Source organism: Rhinopithecus bieti, unplaced genomic scaffold (genome assembly GCF_001698545.2).
Source record: "Rhinopithecus bieti isolate Rb0 unplaced genomic scaffold, ASM169854v2 scaffold_4758, whole genome shotgun sequence".
NCBI lineage: Eukaryota > Metazoa > Chordata > Mammalia > Primates > Cercopithecidae > Rhinopithecus > Rhinopithecus bieti.
In genome coordinates, this window is record NW_016804504.1 from 705,278 (window position 1) to 721,291 (window position 16,014).

At 40.7% G+C, this 16,014-nt stretch overlaps 1 protein-coding gene across 1 annotated transcript in view; it reads left to right on the forward strand.

Annotated features, from left to right (window-relative positions):
- Positions 1-2,697: 2,697 nt before the first annotated feature.
- PPP1R21 (protein phosphatase 1 regulatory subunit 21) overlaps positions 2,698-16,014 on the forward strand; it is a 78,456-nt gene continuing 65,139 nt past the window's right edge. The window contains 2 exon segments of the mRNA XM_017868841.1: positions 2,698-2,916; positions 14,514-14,582. Coding sequence (XP_017724330.1) covers positions 2,860-2,916; positions 14,514-14,582 — 126 coding nt within the window. The 5' untranslated portion in view covers positions 2,698-2,859.

Consider the following 16,014-nt stretch of genomic DNA (forward strand, 5'->3'; position numbering starts at 1 on the left):
CACTGCAATCTCCGCCTTCAGAGTTCAAGCGATTCTCCTGCCTCAGGCTCCTGAGTAGCTGGGATTACAGGTGCCCGCCACCACGCCCAGCTACTTTTTTCTATTTTCAGTAGAGACAGGGTTTCACAATGTTGGCCAGGCTGGTCTCAAACTCCTGACCTCAGGTGATCTACCCGTCTTGGCCTCCCAAAGTGCTGGCATAACAGGTGTTAAGTCACCGCACCCAGCAGTATCTTTTCAAATAAGTAGATAACACTGATTATTTTTGTAATTGACTATTCCAGTTTACATTCCTACCAGCATTTTATGAGTTTCTCGTTTCATATCCCCACTAACACTTGTCTTTTTAATTTTAGCCATTTTTGTGTGTGTGCTGTGGTGTATCACTGTGGTTTGAATTTCACTTCCTCCTCATTATCAATGGAACTGAACACCCTATTGCCTGTTTATTGGCCATTTGTCTACCTCCCTTTTTGAAGCCCATTCTATAGGCTCTAATGATTCTCTTCCCCTCTGGAAGTCTCTTGGCCATTTTTCTATTTGGTTGCCTTTTTTCCTTAATGATTTGTAAGAGCTCTTTATATATTTGGATAAGAGACCTTTCTACATTGGATATACATATAGAAAACATCTTTCGCCCTGTGGCTTGTCTTTTCACTCGCTTAATAGTGTCTTTTCAGTAAGAGATTCTTAATTTAAATGTATTCAGATTTATCAATTGGGAGTTTAAAACAATGCATCTGATAGAGCAACTGGATTCAGTAGTGCAAAATAAAATTCTAAATTCAGTCAAATGAACTTATACAGACTCTCTGGCTAACACTGCACATTCTTTCCTTGGAATGTCATTTCCGGAATGGCAAATTTTGGTTTTTTTTTGAGACTGAGTCTTGCTGTGTCATCCAGGCTGGTGTGCAGTGGCGCCATCTCGGTTCACTACAACCTCAACCTCCTGGGTTCAAGCAATTCTCCTGCCTCAGCCTCCCAAGTAGCTGGGATTACAGGCGCCTGCCACCACGCCAGACTCATTTTTTGTATTTTTTGTAGAGACAGAGTTACACCATGTTGGCCAGGCTGGTCTTCAACTCCCGACCTCAGGTGATCCGCCTGCCTTGGCCTCCCAAAGTGCTGGGATTACAGGTGTGAGCCACAGCACCCGGCCGGCAATTTTTTAAATAATAAAAAATTCCATTATTTTACATAGCATTGAGACACACTTACAATATTTAATTCTGCCTCTTGGTGGTGCCATAGAAAACTAAGAGTAATAATTTTTAAAATTATTGTTCTGAAAGTTTGCTAGACAGTGGGATCTATGAGCAAATTGAAAACTATGAACATTTTTTAAAAGTTTGTAATTCTCTTACACACTACAATGGCTGAAAATTCACTATAAAATTCCTGGCTAATAGTCAAATAAAAATAGCACCAATACTTTTTTACTCATGGAAATTTTCAAGCATTCTAAAGTGCCAATGTAATATTCCTCTACCTATTACCTAGATAATAAACGTTAAAATGTTGTTATACTTACTTTAAAAAATTAAAGGAATAAGGAGAAAGTTTATGCTCCCCTCATCTCCTTTCCCCTTTTCTCACTAAAGGCAACTACTATCCAGAATTTGATGTGTTCCCTTCCAGTTTTGTTTCTGTATTTTAGTACGTGTCCATTAACAACAAAAATGTTACTTTGTATTTTAAAAGTATCCTTTCATACTATAGTATACTGCAATTCGCTTTTTACATTTGACATGGTTTGCCATGTTTATATACACATATATAGATCTAGGTTATTAATTTTAACTGCCACATTGTAATTTATGAGAAACATATACCCCATATTTACTCATTTCTCTATTAATGAACATTGTAATGCTGCAACGCATACACTACCTAGAACAGTATCTTTAAAACATTTAAATGAAGGAGGCAGGCTTTTAATTCAAGCAATATCCGCATAAAATCTCTCAGGCAGACTATTTTTGCTTCAATTTTTTTTTCGCTGTTCATATCTACTCTGCATGCATAGAAGGAATAAATACCTGAAATTTCCTAAAGGTCTTTTACTCAGTCCCCAGAAAAAAGCAGCTCTGATGTGGTATGTGTAAAGGGGGAGGAGTGGGCGGATGAAGTGGGTAGAGACGGACACAAAGAAATGTCAATGACAAAATACATAACAGTGAAAGTTTGGAGCCGGGGCCAGTGGCAGCGGCAAAAGTTACCAATTTGGGGGAGGTCTGAGAGTTTACAGTGCAGAGCATGTTCTGTGCTATCATATGCGGATAACAAAATAGCCGAATACACAAATCTTTCCATGCTTGTGAAAGACGTAACTATCTAGCGACAGGCGGTTGCCATGGAAACCCGGGGCTGCGGGGAGTCGGCCAGAATTCTTGATGCGCTTAGAATGTTTCTTCTTCTGGCCTTCTGCTCTTCGCAATTATCGTCCCTCTCCTAGGTCCTACGCCCATTTTATAGGCTCTCATGATTCTCTTCCCCTCTTGATTCTCTCGTTGTGCGTTCCAGGTCGCCACCTTGGACCATGCGTCAAGATGGCGCCCCGTGGTCCCAGAGGTACAGCCCAGGCACGCCGGGAACGCTACGCACGCACGTATTCGGGTGCGAAGGGTGGGGCAGTGACGCCAGACGTCTCCCCGCCCTCTGTAGTCGCTCCGCCCCCGGCCCCACTCCGCCTTCCTCCCACCCCGCGAACCCGGAAGTGGAGGAGGAGGCGCGGCGGCGGCGGTGGCCAAGCAGGCAGAGACTCCCTGAGCTGTTCCCGGGAGCGTGTCTGGGTTTGGGGGCGGGAGACAGGCTGAGCCGCCTGGGCGGCCTGGCCTGTACGGGGAGGGGGAGGCCATGGCCTCGGCTGAGTTGCAGGGGAAGTACCAGAAGCTGGCTCAGGAGTACTCGAAGGTACCCATCGTGATCTGGGAGTAGGGGGTCCCCTGCCCTGCGGCCTCGGGTTGCTGTGGCAGCGACTTGTCGGGACCGAAGGGTACTGCGGGAGGGGCACGCGAGCGCGCCCCACCTTTCCCCTCCGCCGCCTCCGTCCACCATTACGATGCCTCCACCTGCAGCTCCTAGGAGATGGGGCCGGGCGGTGTCTGCGTCCGTGAGCGTTTCTGCAGGAAGGAGCTGGAGTTTGATTCTTGCTTTTCACTGAAGTAGCAGGCTTGGGACTGGGATGTCAGAAATTCTGGCTTCTTGCCTCTAATGCTGGCCGAGAAGGGAAGGGAAAGGTGTGGACCACTCCTCCCCTCGCTGATTCCTCAATTTTCTCAGCCTAGGGATGGGGAAGATCAACCCTTCTCCCCTCCCACAGGGATGATATGAGGTTAAAGAGATTTATCTTCCCCCGAATCAATTCGAGAGGGTGGAGACATTCGGGTAAACTGCTTCACTAGGGATGCGTGGTTATGAATGTATTCACTGCTTTGGCAAGAGGTTGTCAGGAATGATTTTGAAAGCTTGAGTGCTACGGCTCTATCCTTTTCTTTCTCTTGTCCCTCGGTCACCTGGAATGGGGTAGACACCCAGCAGGTGCTCAATACATGTTAAGCAACATGGGGACCTGCCCCTTTGTCGTGTTTATGGCATCAGTCTTTTAAACGATAGAACCCTTTCCTTGGAAAAGGATGCTGCAGTTTCTGGGTGGAGTGTTTCTAGTTTAAGAATATTTTAATGAAGTTATTAAAGCAGAATTTTACATCTTTGGAAATTGATTCAACAATCATTAAGCTTAGTTTTCAGTGATCTTGGCATTCATGGAGTCAATGGGAAGATGGTAATCCCTTTTTGCAATTTGGAGAAACTGAGACACATTTTATACGTTAGGATTTCATTCAATAATAGCAAGATGAAATATTCTTTGAAAAATAAAACCAGTGCCTAAACATACACACTTAAGTCCTCACTATCAAATAGGAATATTTCGAGATACTATACTTATTTCAGTGATGCTACCATTAGCAAAACTTTGTTGCATTTCCATTTGAAATTGTCTTAACAGCCTGTGGCACAATGTTAGTGATGGCAAGTCTTCATTTTTTGAAGGAGTATTTCCTTGCTTGAAGGGCCAGAAGTTGTTTGGAACAAATCCATGTGATGAAGGGAGGTGGGTGGAGGTTGGCAATGCTCAAATTTGGCTCTACTATTTTTGGTTGAAAATGTTTCATGATCAACACCTGTGAAAAGAAGGAAAAAAATAAGAAAATGTTTCGTGAGTATAAAGAGAGGGGGCTGATTTTCTTCTCCAGAGAGCCAGCAAGCTCAGAAGGCCATTCCAAATGGCAAGAGAGGCGTTCGAAAAATGTTTTGAGTAGGGACTACATTGCTGAAATAATTGTATAGCCTCCCAAAGTAATAAAAAGTGAAAATTTTTTGGATATGTAAGCTTGTTCAACACACAATATTGCCCCCTGTGAGCAGTCTGCCAGGGTCTGTTGAGTGAGTCAGGGTTCCAGCTTAACAAGTCACCTTTAATGGAGTATTCTAACGTAGTACATAGTTATGATATAGTATGACAAGTGTCAGTTCAGTGGGACTACCGAAGACATTGAGTAAACGTTGAGGTTATAGTGGGGATTAGAGAAGAGGAAATGAGGGAGTGGTAGCTTTCCAGGCAAAGGGAACAGTCCATGTTTGCTGGTATGAAAGTTCATTAAGATTAATCTTAATGAGCCTTCACACGGCAGAGAGTGGTGAAATGAGGTTGGAGAGATAATTTGGACCCCATCATGAAAGGTTGTGAATGTCAGGTAAGAAGAGTGAACTTTACCTTTTGAGTAATGGAGAGACGCCAAAGGTTAAGCAGGGGAGTGATGTTACTTTTAGGAAGGACACTGATAACTGTGAAGGATGGATTGAAATAGGGAAAGATTGGTGGGGAAAAAAGCAGACAGTAGACTGTTGAAATAGATTTTGGGAGAGTAATGTAGGTTTGTATAAAGTTAATGACTTCTGGGCTGTAGAGAAGGGGCTGGATTCAGAAATTATGGTTAAAAAATGCTTTTCAGCTTTCCTTTTTTTCGAGTGCCTGCTATGTGCATGGCACTAACGAAAGATACAAGGCATTCATCCTTGCGTCTCATTCATTTTGGGACTTGGTGAGTGTGGGGAGACTCAGAGTTGTCCCTGCAGTTCTGAGCCACTGACACAATGAGGGCTGGCAGGAAGAAGGGCCCCTTAAGAGTGAAGGGCTATAAGGGAGGTTAGATACAGTCTAGGAATTTTAGGGTTGGAAGGCACACTAAATTTGTTATTCACGTATGAGGTGATGTTGGAAGTAATGGCTGAAACTTTCTAATGGAGATGGACTGACTAAAAGTCAGGACAAAGGCTAGCACTTTTGGAGTTAAGTCCCATCACGATGCACTTTGAGAGTTAATCAGGGTGGAAATTGGGAAACCCGTGTGGGAAGGATGTGCCTGGAGGAGGAAGAGATGCTAAGGAGACTGTAGGAGGCCTGCCAGACTTGGGGTCATCTCCCCTATTGGACCAGGCCAGTTTTCATTCTTTTAATTGCAATGTGATGGGAATTTCAGGACACAAGAGAACAGATCCTGAAAAAAAGATTTCTTGTGCTTTTTATTCCCTGTCAATTCTAGTAGCAGGCAATTTCTAGATAAGATCTGTGCTCTCTCCAGCCCTGTGCCTAAGGTATTCCACCTTTTTATTACCTTCCCTGGTACAAGTATCATTGTACGTGTACAACTTGTACAACTGGGCTGATGTTGAAATCCAGTTGCATAATTTTTCTGCCTTATTTAGGATACAAAGGAAAAAGATGTCCTCTTAATCTGGAGAAGGAAGCCCATCAAGAGAGCAGCAAGCATGATCTCTAAGCCAAGGACACTGGCAGAGTCTTACTCTTCTTTAATGCAGATTTCAGCCTTTGTTCCAGGAAAGGTCCCACCACTCATAATCTTTCCTCTTGAAAAGGAAGGAAAAAAAAAAAAAAAAGAAACAAATAGTGGTCTGAGGAGCTCCCATTACAGAGAGTCCAGTTAGATAAAAGATGAACTGTGGAGGTCAAAGCAGATGAGAACTGCTGAGGCAAACAGGTTGCTAAAAGAAAGTGTTATGGAAAGGTTAGTAAAAATGAAGATTAAGACCCAGTGGTTTGGGCAATTAGAGGGTCGTTTGAGGTTTTTAAAATTTCAGGTTCAATAGAGTTTGGGGAGGGAGAATGAATGTGTGTAGAAGTTGGTTTTCAGAGGTGTGTGAAGTTAATAAATAACAGATGCGAGTTACCTCCTTGAGATGTGAAGGAAAGTTAATCAAGACCTCAGTTGCTACATTATAGATTAAGGATGAACAACCATTTCTGACTTGCTGTTTCTTCCATGACCTGCTCAGCTTCTGATGCTCTGTTGTATCTTCATTGTGGAGAAGAGAGGCAAAAAGTGCTCAGTTCTGGCTCATTTGATTTTAGCCTGCTTTCTTTATGGGAGCACTCTTGCCTGGCACCGTGGTATGTGTGTAAGCAAGTTTCAAGTTCTAACTGTCTTCCCAGTGTTTGTGTTACCCTGGGTCAGTGATTCTCAAAGTGTGGGACCTGAAACAACATCATCTGGAAGTGGATTCGAAATGTAAATTCTTGGGTCCACCCTGCACTACTGCATCTGAAGCTAGCAGTGAGACCCAGCAATCTGTGTTGTAACAAACCTATCCAGTGATTGGATTCATGCTAACATTTGAAAATCATTGCTCAAGGAATGGTATTGGGAGAGTAGCCTTGGCAGAAATAAAGATAATCTTTTTAAAGCTTTTTTTTTTGTTTTTTTGAGACAGTGAATGCCAGCAGGAAAGCCAAACATCCATTATTTCTCTACAGTTTACTTTGCAATTGATGCTTCCTTTACTTGCAAAGGGGATTGCCTTTGGGAACTTTTTAGACTTCTGCTCTTAGTACACAGCTACTCATATTGAGAAAGGATCAGTTTTGATCCAGCATGTTTGCTCTCCAGATAACAGGATTTGGCAGTACCTGATTTATCACCCACTTTTATAGAGAAATAGACTCAGGAGCTGGATAGGGTTAAAATTGAGTATGAGCTTTTTTTTTTTTTTTGACCCTGATGTGTAGGTAGGATTCACTAGTAAAGTTGGGTTGGAAAACAGGTTTGTGTTCAGTGCTATCCAGTGGAAGTTTCCATGAGAATGAAAATGTTCTGTGTCTGTGCTGTCCAGCAGGGTAACCACTAGCCATGCATGGCTGTTGAGTGCTTGAAACGTAGCTAGTGTGTGACTGAGGAACTGAATTTTAGGTTTTATTTAATTTGAATAATTTAATTTAAATGGCCACATGTAGCTATTGAGTACTCTGTTGGACAGTGCTAGCTTAGACCCTGGGTCTGTGCATCACAGACGTAAATGTCTAAATTACTCACTTGAAGACCTTGTTAAACTGCAGATTCTGGGTTAGTAGGTCTGGGGTGGGGCCTGAGATTCTGCTTTCAGGTGATACTATTGCAGCTGTCCAAAGACCACACTTGGGACAAGGCCCTAGAAAGACAAGGGGCAACCTCCTCTTCCTCTTTAGTTTAACTGATTTACTCACCTGTTCATGGAGGGTCAGCTAAACTGCAAGGGTTGGGGTTTTGTCCTAGTGAGTTTCCCTGCATGGGAGCAGGAGCAGGAGAAAGGATGCCATTTGAGGCAGATGTGAGTTTTTTCCTGCCTCAGTGACAAAGTAACCCCAGCTACTGCATAGTATGTAGCCTGCACATACTTCATCCCTGTCCTGGAATAGGAACAAGTAAGTAGGCAGAAAGAAAGACTAAGTAGGATTCCCAGTAATTTGGAATGCTTAAAATGTTAGAACTGGAAGGAGTTTTAGGGGTCAACCAGGCCAGATACTGCAGCTGGGGTCTGCACATGACTTCAGTATTCTGAAGCTTTGAATCAGGGTTTTAGTGTGGCGTGGGGTTGTCTTGCACACATCACATCACTATATATTGAAGAAAAGACTGTATGTTTAAAGGTTTGTTTTATAGGGTTATAAAATATGTATAAATGTCAAAAAAAAGTCCATTGCATGAAGACGGTCATGTAAAAGTGGTTCTAACGCAGAAGATTTTGAGATTAGCTGAGAAAATGCATATGAGTGGTTCATCTCACTTTCCCAACAAATTCTTCCAATGTTTTGTGATTGAAGGTAATAAATCCCCAATCTTGGGCCATTTAGTCTATCACATATTGTCAGAGTGGCATGAGAGAAGTCATAGTGAGCTTACCACCACTCTCTGTCCTAGGAGAAACAGCTGTGTGATAGGCCTGACTGAAGCTGGGCTATTCCAGAACCAGAGTTATAGAGAGCAGGTCTGGGCACTGGTCATTAGAGAGTTAGGCTCAAGGCTTTTAAGGATTTTTGGTGTCCAATAGGACCATGAGGTTCACATTATTTGGAGAGTCTTCAAAAAGAACTGTTAAAGTAATGGCAATCTCTTATATAATGTGTTACATTTAAACACCTTTATATGTAGTATAACTTATTAATTTGATTTGATTAATTTGATTAATCAAATTAACTGATCTGATTAACTAAAAATTTATTGAGTTCCTTCTCTATCCATAGCATTGATCTTTCATTGCAGGCAGGAAATACAAGGAAGTATACTGTAGGCTTTACCATGGAGAATAGTTTAAGTTGGCAGGTGGGAAATGAATACAGAAATTGATTGATTGATTGATTGATTGATTTGCTCTGTCTCCCAGGCTGGAGTGCAGTGGTGTGATCTTGGCTCACTGCAACCTCTGTCTCCTGGGTTCAAGCAATTCTCCTGCCTCAGCCTCCCAAGTACCTGGGATTACAGGTGCCTGCCACCGTGCCTGGCTAATTTTTGTATTTTTAATAGATACGGGGTTTTGCCATGTTGGCTAGGCTGGTTTTGAACTCCTGACCTCAGGTGGTCTGCCCACCTTGGCCTCCCAAAGTGCTATGATGACAGGCGTGAGCCATCGCCCCCAGCCTATACAGAAATATGTATATTAGTAAAATGTAAAATTTACTGATTTTAGAAGTAAAATTAAAACTGAATAGTTTAATAAGAGATGTTTTGTTGTTAGTAAGTGCCAAAGGAACTGAGGCACAGACTCTCTGTGGGCCACAGGGAGTCAGGGAGTGATTAGGAAAAATTATGGAGGAAGTAGGGCCAGAGGTAAAAAGTAGGATCCTAGAGAACAGGTGGGATTTGGTTGGCCAAACGGAGGAAGGGCTGTGCTTTCAAAGTAAGGGTAAAATGAATCAGAAGATTACAAAACAAGGAAGTATGAGATTTAAAAGGATTAAGAGGGATTCAGAGGTACTCTTCCCCCACTGAATGGCACAGAAGAGCTTGGTGCACAGCTGTTGAAAATAAGCTGTATCATCTGTCGGAGAGTTTTTCTGTACTAATAGAGACTTCAGGGCAATTGTTTCTCAGTTATGTCATGTGCATTGGAGTCTCCATTCTGGACTCCTAGAGGCAGTAGTGACCATCCGGTAATCTTATACCTACATCTGAAACAGAAATAGCGTTCATTTGCCTCCCCTCTGTGGTGAATACTGGTGCAGAGAAAGATAGATTCTAAAAGAGCAGGCTGGCTGGATGTGGTGACTCACGCCTGTAATCCCAGCACTTTGGGAGGCTGAGGCAGACAGATCACTTGAGGCCTGGAGTTCAAGACCAGCCTGGCCAACATGGTGAAACCCTGTCTCTACTAAAAATAAAAAAATTAGCCGGGTGTGGTGGTGCATGCTTATAATCCCAGCTTCTCGGGAGGCTGAGGCAGGAGAATCGCCTGAACCCGAGAGGTGGAGGCTGCAGTGAGCTGAGATCACACCACTACACTTCAGCCTGGGCAACAGAGCAAGAGTCAGTCTCAAAATAAATAAATAAATAAATAAATAAATAAATAAATAAATAAATAATTTTAAAAAATCAGGCTAATAAGAGCAGCTCAGCATTTTATAAGCTGCTCATTCAGTAATGCAGTAAGAGTGGCAGAAGTGATGCTGAAATGCAGAAAAACGTCAAATGCCACAAAGAGTAGTTAAAATGGCAGTAGAGTATGCAAGCTTATCATCTTCCTTCATTTCTACCTACTAAGTAATAGAAAGGTGTTTCAGATAACAGTTTCTTAAAAAGCTGCATTGTCTGTTAAATGGTTTCATTGAAACCGTGTTTGAGTTACCAGTTTAGCAAAAAGTATTTTCCAAAGGAAAATCCTAATTTTTTTTTGTTATAATCAGTTATATTAAATTCCTAACAGCAATAGCTTGAAAGTTTCATTTTGCTTTTTAACAAAGCAGTCTGTTCAGTTTGCTTTAAATACTCTTCAGTGTGCCTTAGGAATGAAAGATGAGGTTATTTTTCTTAAAATTAATTGCTGTCGTTCTGGTCCTACAGGAAATTATCAGTTCAGTGAACTTCAAGCTTCGTTCTTAGTCCTTGAAGTAGTCATTAGGAGTTTCTAAATACCACACAATGAAGACATGTAAGAGATTACAGATCGCAGCTAAGACAGGGATATGAAATAAAATCTAAAGACTAGGTTTATAAAATAAAATCTAAAGACTTTAGGTATATAAAATAAAATCTAAAGACTGAAGCAGTATTGTTATTTTTTTGGCTACATGGATTTGAAAGTATTTATTGAATTCTGCTAAGTAGCACCTTATTCAAGGGTATGTTGATATTTGCTTAAAAAGTAGAACACTGCTTCATGGAAATCAACATTAAAGTGGTATTTCTCTCTTTTGAACTTGTAGAGCAGAAGTTACCAAACTCTGTAAGGGGCCACACAGTAAATATTTTAGGCTTGAGGCTATGTGGTTTCTGTTGCAGCTACTCATGTCTTCCATTGTACCTCAAAAGCAACCATAGACAGTACGTAAATGAATGAGTATGGCTGTGTTCCAATAAAACTTTAAAAATAGCATGCCAGTTTGGCCCTCAGACCTTAGTTGGCCAACCCATGTTCTAGAGAATTTAATATCTTCTACTTTTTTTTTTTCCAAGCAGGAAATACTAGTATTGCTAGTTATCTTTTAATATTTTATCTTCCCTTTTAAAGTGTAAGTTCTTTGAAAATAGAGACCACATCTTTTACATCTCTCCCCCATATCGATCAAGGTGTACAATGACTTACACCATGCAAACTATAATAAAGGTATCTGTTGTCATTTTGAATCTGTTCTAATCATAAGTGTTCTGTTTCCATTTGTGGAGCATTTTATAGTTTAGAAAGTGCTTTGACATAGGTTTCTTATCTGGTTCTCACAGTAGCCTCAGAAGAAGGAACATGGGGTAAATGAATTTACCCATTCTATAGACCATATAGCTGAAGAAGCTCAGAAAGGTTAAGTGAATTTACCAAGTTTATATTGTCTAATAAATGGCAGAGCAAAGATTTGGAGTCTGCTTTCTTTTTTTTTTTTTTTTTTTTTTTTTCAAAATTAACAAGTGCATTTAACCAGAATGTATGCTATCACTACATATTTGCTTTCACCATGTTATACTAATTTTATAACAAACATTTATACTTTAAATTTTATTAATATTAACCAAAATACATTTTGTGGAAAGAAGATTATAGCTCATATATATTTTACTATTGACAACTTTTCTTTTTATCGTCCATTACATGCTTCCTTGACTTAGTTATATGGTCCAGCCTATGTCTTAGGTCTTTTTTTGAAGGGAAATGTTCTCGTATTATAACATTTAGGTCCGCTGCATAGCTTCTGAAAACTACCTCTGTTGTGCTTGAAAGACAGTGGTGGCTAAGCTAGTATAATTTTACGGTCGGCATACCTTATTTTCTCTCAGACCCTGTGGTATACTTTTCTGTGTCTTTTGGTGTTATGGGTCTGTATATATCAAAGGAATTTTGACCAGAATAATTTTCTTCTTTGTACACAGCCTGGTTTCTGTTTTGTTTCCGCTTAGAGTGAATAATTACATTTTGTATTTTTTCAAGACTCCGGTTGAAAATAAACTGAGGGTTTCTTTCATTGTTAATTGCTGCCTGGTACTCCCTTGAAGTTGCTTAAAAGGTTGGTAGATCAGATACTCTGAGAGTCTTCCATTTTACTTAAAGTTTACAATTTTACTTAAAGTTTACCAAGAACTTTTAAGGACCATTCACAATATATTGAGAAATACTGACAGATTGTGGCAGGGGGGGAAGGGGAGAGAGAAGCCACGCTGCAGGGACAGTGTAAAGAAAGAGGCAGAAATCCTTCAGTGCCTTGATCACACACCAGTCTGAGAAGGGGTGCACGCAGGGCAGGGAGCACCATGGCGATAGTACAAAGCATATTTGCAATCTACAGCATTGTGGGGAAGCAAACAAGGGATCAGGCCACTGTCTGGGGATATTCTGCAGCCTGTGCTTACTCATGCCACTTTAGATCTAGCATAGAAGAGTATACCAGGACCTAAACCTGAAGCGATTACTCATGTCAACATGTGTTTATGTCCTCCTTCCCCAAGACCAGATGTTTTCTAGCATGCAGGGTTTAACAGCTATGACACAATGAAAAGTCCCTTTCATAGAGCTTACAGTCTAAGCGTGGGAAATTAGGGGCAAGAAGCAAAATAAGCATATCGGTGAGGTGGATAGATTGGGGGTGGGCTCTACTTTCTTTTTACAAGAGTAAGGACTTTCTTATCGGACCTGAAGTGTATATTCAGGAAAAGATATTCAAGCAGGAGGGAACAAATACGGACACCTGAATGGCCGATAGGTTTGTATGATGTGGAATTGGGAAGAACAAAGAGTTCAGAGTGATTGTCACAAAGCGGTGTGCGGGGAGTCACAGGGATGGTTAGAGACAGGGCCCTCAGCAACGATGCGCCTTCCAGCTCAGGGGTAAGACTGGATTTCATTCTGTTGTGTGATAAGGGTCACGAGCAGAAGAGAGACATGATTTGATTTTGTCAGATCAAAACAAAGAAACAGTGGAAAGATGTTTTAGAATGGATCTGCTTTCTATTGTGGTAATGAACTGTCATCTCTAACTTTCTAAAATAGAAGAATCTCATCTTTTAGTCTGTTGCTTAAACTGTTGAATATCCTGCAGTATTCTTGCATTTTATCTCAGAATCTTAGCTAAATTTTCCATTGAGTTTTAAATACTCAGTTTAAGATTTAGCATGCAAATATGCCTGTTCTTTTGGCACAGAAAAGGGTCGTTTCTGTTCTCTGTTCTCAGGAGACAGATCTGAGTTATGCAGAATTAGAAAGATTTAAAAAATTTTTTTATTTTAATTTTAGAAATAGATTTTTTTTTTTTTAAAGCTCACATAGAAGGATGTCTCATTCTTTCAGTTTCTCAGAGAAGAACCTGGTCTTTCATGATATCTGCACTGAGCCCTGGGAATATTAGTCTATAAACCTTTTGCTTCAGCTGCAGTGAACTTGTTTATTTATACTTAAGTGCTCTATGTTCTTTTCGCTGAGAATATTTTCCTCTTATTACAGAAGTAAATTTTATCTTTTAAAACCCTGTCAGTGGTGGTTGTATAGATGCATACATAAGTAAAAATGCATTTAGCTGCATAATTTCTGATTTGTATACTTTATTTAAAATAACGTTATTTCTCAATATTTAATAATTAACTGTGAAAAAAAGCCCAAGTTTTAACTCTTTCTCGAAAGGCATCTCTCGCCTCTCCAGCGCACTGCTTTTTTCACTTACATGTAGCTTTGTGAAATAGCCAATATTGTCTAATTGACATTATGACTTTGGAATCCAAACTGGTAGAGTCTGAATCTCAGCATTGGTAGTTAACCTCTCTGTGCCTCAGTTTCCTCATCTGTAAAATGGAGGTAATTAGAGTATCCACTTCATAGGATTGTGAGGATTAGATGAAGTAATACATGAAAGTACTTAGGATGGTGCCTGGTTTGTAGTGAACATTCAGATGTATGTTGGTATTATTACTAACTTTTGAGTGGAGCCTACTTCGTAGTTGCTTTTGTATACTGCCCCAGCTGATGCCTGAAGCCATTGTCGATGATGACATTTGCATGTCTAATATTAGGCACAGTGTCCTGCTGGGTATGTTGATGCCCCAACATTTTTATTTTCTGTGAAATTCTTACTTAATAATTAGTCCAGTTGTATGTATTTTACAAATGAATTGTGTGTCAGAATTTCAAGGAACATGGCATATTCAGTACCCTGTTATTTATTGTATTAGTTTTTATTTAGGGATGGGTCTTGGTTTTATAGAAAGAGTGACACACTAGAAATTAGGAGACTGGATTTTAGTCCCAGTTTTGCCGTTGATTTTTGTTATGTCATTAGGCAACTCAGCCTGTGTGTCCTTATCTGTAAAATGGTGAATTATTCTATCTACTACCCTCTTTGGGTCTAATACTTTTTTGTTCTCATATATTTGTGAGAAGCTACTTAGTTACTCAGTGTAATGTAATGTTGCCTGTAAAATTGATGTGGTTTCCTTGATATAACCAATTGCTTTATATTAAAAATTAATTATTGCTTTCTCTGTTTTCAGCTTCGGGCTCAGAATCAGGTTCTGAAAAAAGGTGTTGTGGATGAACAAGCAAATTCTGCAGCTTTAAAGGTGGGCAACAGGATATTTGTGTTGTGAGGGTTATTAGCATTTGGTGTTGGCTCAAAACAGGTTCATTGGGTTTTCTGGGTTAAAGTTCCAACTCTGACACTGATTCACTAGGGATAAGGGACAGTAATACAGTTTTTTGTGGTTAATTTTCCTACTTGCTTAGGTAAGAATATGAGGTACTTTACTTTCCTTAGCTAAAAATTATAAAAAAGATATTATGTGACTTTGTCTAGTGCCTTACTCCTGTGCCTCAAGGCCTTCACTTAGCTTAGTTTATCTGGATTATTGAGGCTTCTTATCAGTTGTCATCAGACAGCTCTCTGAGGGAGGCTAGGTCATATTCCTATTTGAATCCCTCTCACTCAGCATATGGGAGGTCTCTAATAAGTAGATTCCATTGTGTGAATCATTTAGCCCCTAAATCTTGCCTTTAGTTGAGCTATTTAATAGTAATAACCTGTGTTAATCAGGATACTCTTTGAGTGATACATTTTACCGTCAGCACTTTTGTTAACTGAGGGGAGAAATATGATAGATGAAGGAATTTGTTTCTGCCTCATTTCTAGTAGGCATGTAGTAAATATTGCTTAGTGATTTTTTTTATTTTGAGACGAAGTCTCGCTCTGTCGCGCAGGCTGGAGTGCAGTGGCCCGATCTCAGCTCACTGCAAGCTCCGCCTCCCGGGTTTACGCCATTCTTCTGCCTCAGCCTCCCGAGTAGCTGGGACTACTGGCATCCGCCACCTCACCCGGCTCATTTTTTGTATTTTTAGTAGAGACGGGGTTTCACCGTATTAGCCAGGAGGGTCTCGATCTCCTGACCTCGTGATCCGCCCGTCTCGGCCTCCCAAAGTGCTGGGATTACAGGCTTGAGCCACCGCGCCCCGCCGATATTTTTAAATGGATAAATTAATCCTAGGATTTGGATTTCTTCTTGGCCAAGTTTCAGTTAAATATACTGTCTAGCTCACTCATTTGCTCTTTCCCTTGCTTGCTCCCTCTGCTCTCTTTAGACAGATGGGATTAGGATTCTTCTTACTCCCATCTCTTTCTGGAGAAGCCCCTGATGAGTAATATGTCTAAGGTGGCTCCACGTAGGCAACTAAGCTACAGAAATTGTCCTTTTAGGTAGCCAGTTGTTGGATCCTATAGGAGAGAAATCTGTCTCTGAGTGTCTCCTCCTTAGGTGTGGTTAGCACAGTCTAAGGGCTGAGATGGTTCTCAACACCCCACCCATACTTCCAGGCCCTTTGCACCCAAGCCAAGATGATTAAAAAAGAAGCTTTATAGTCAGAATTTATTAGTCAAGTTATTATTTTACAAAAATTGTTGAAGAAATGATCATTATATCTCCCAATAATATTTAAACTTATTGCTGGGGAAGGTCTTTCCTAGTTTGTCCTAGTAGCCTGCGCTGGTGTTTCATACCCTCC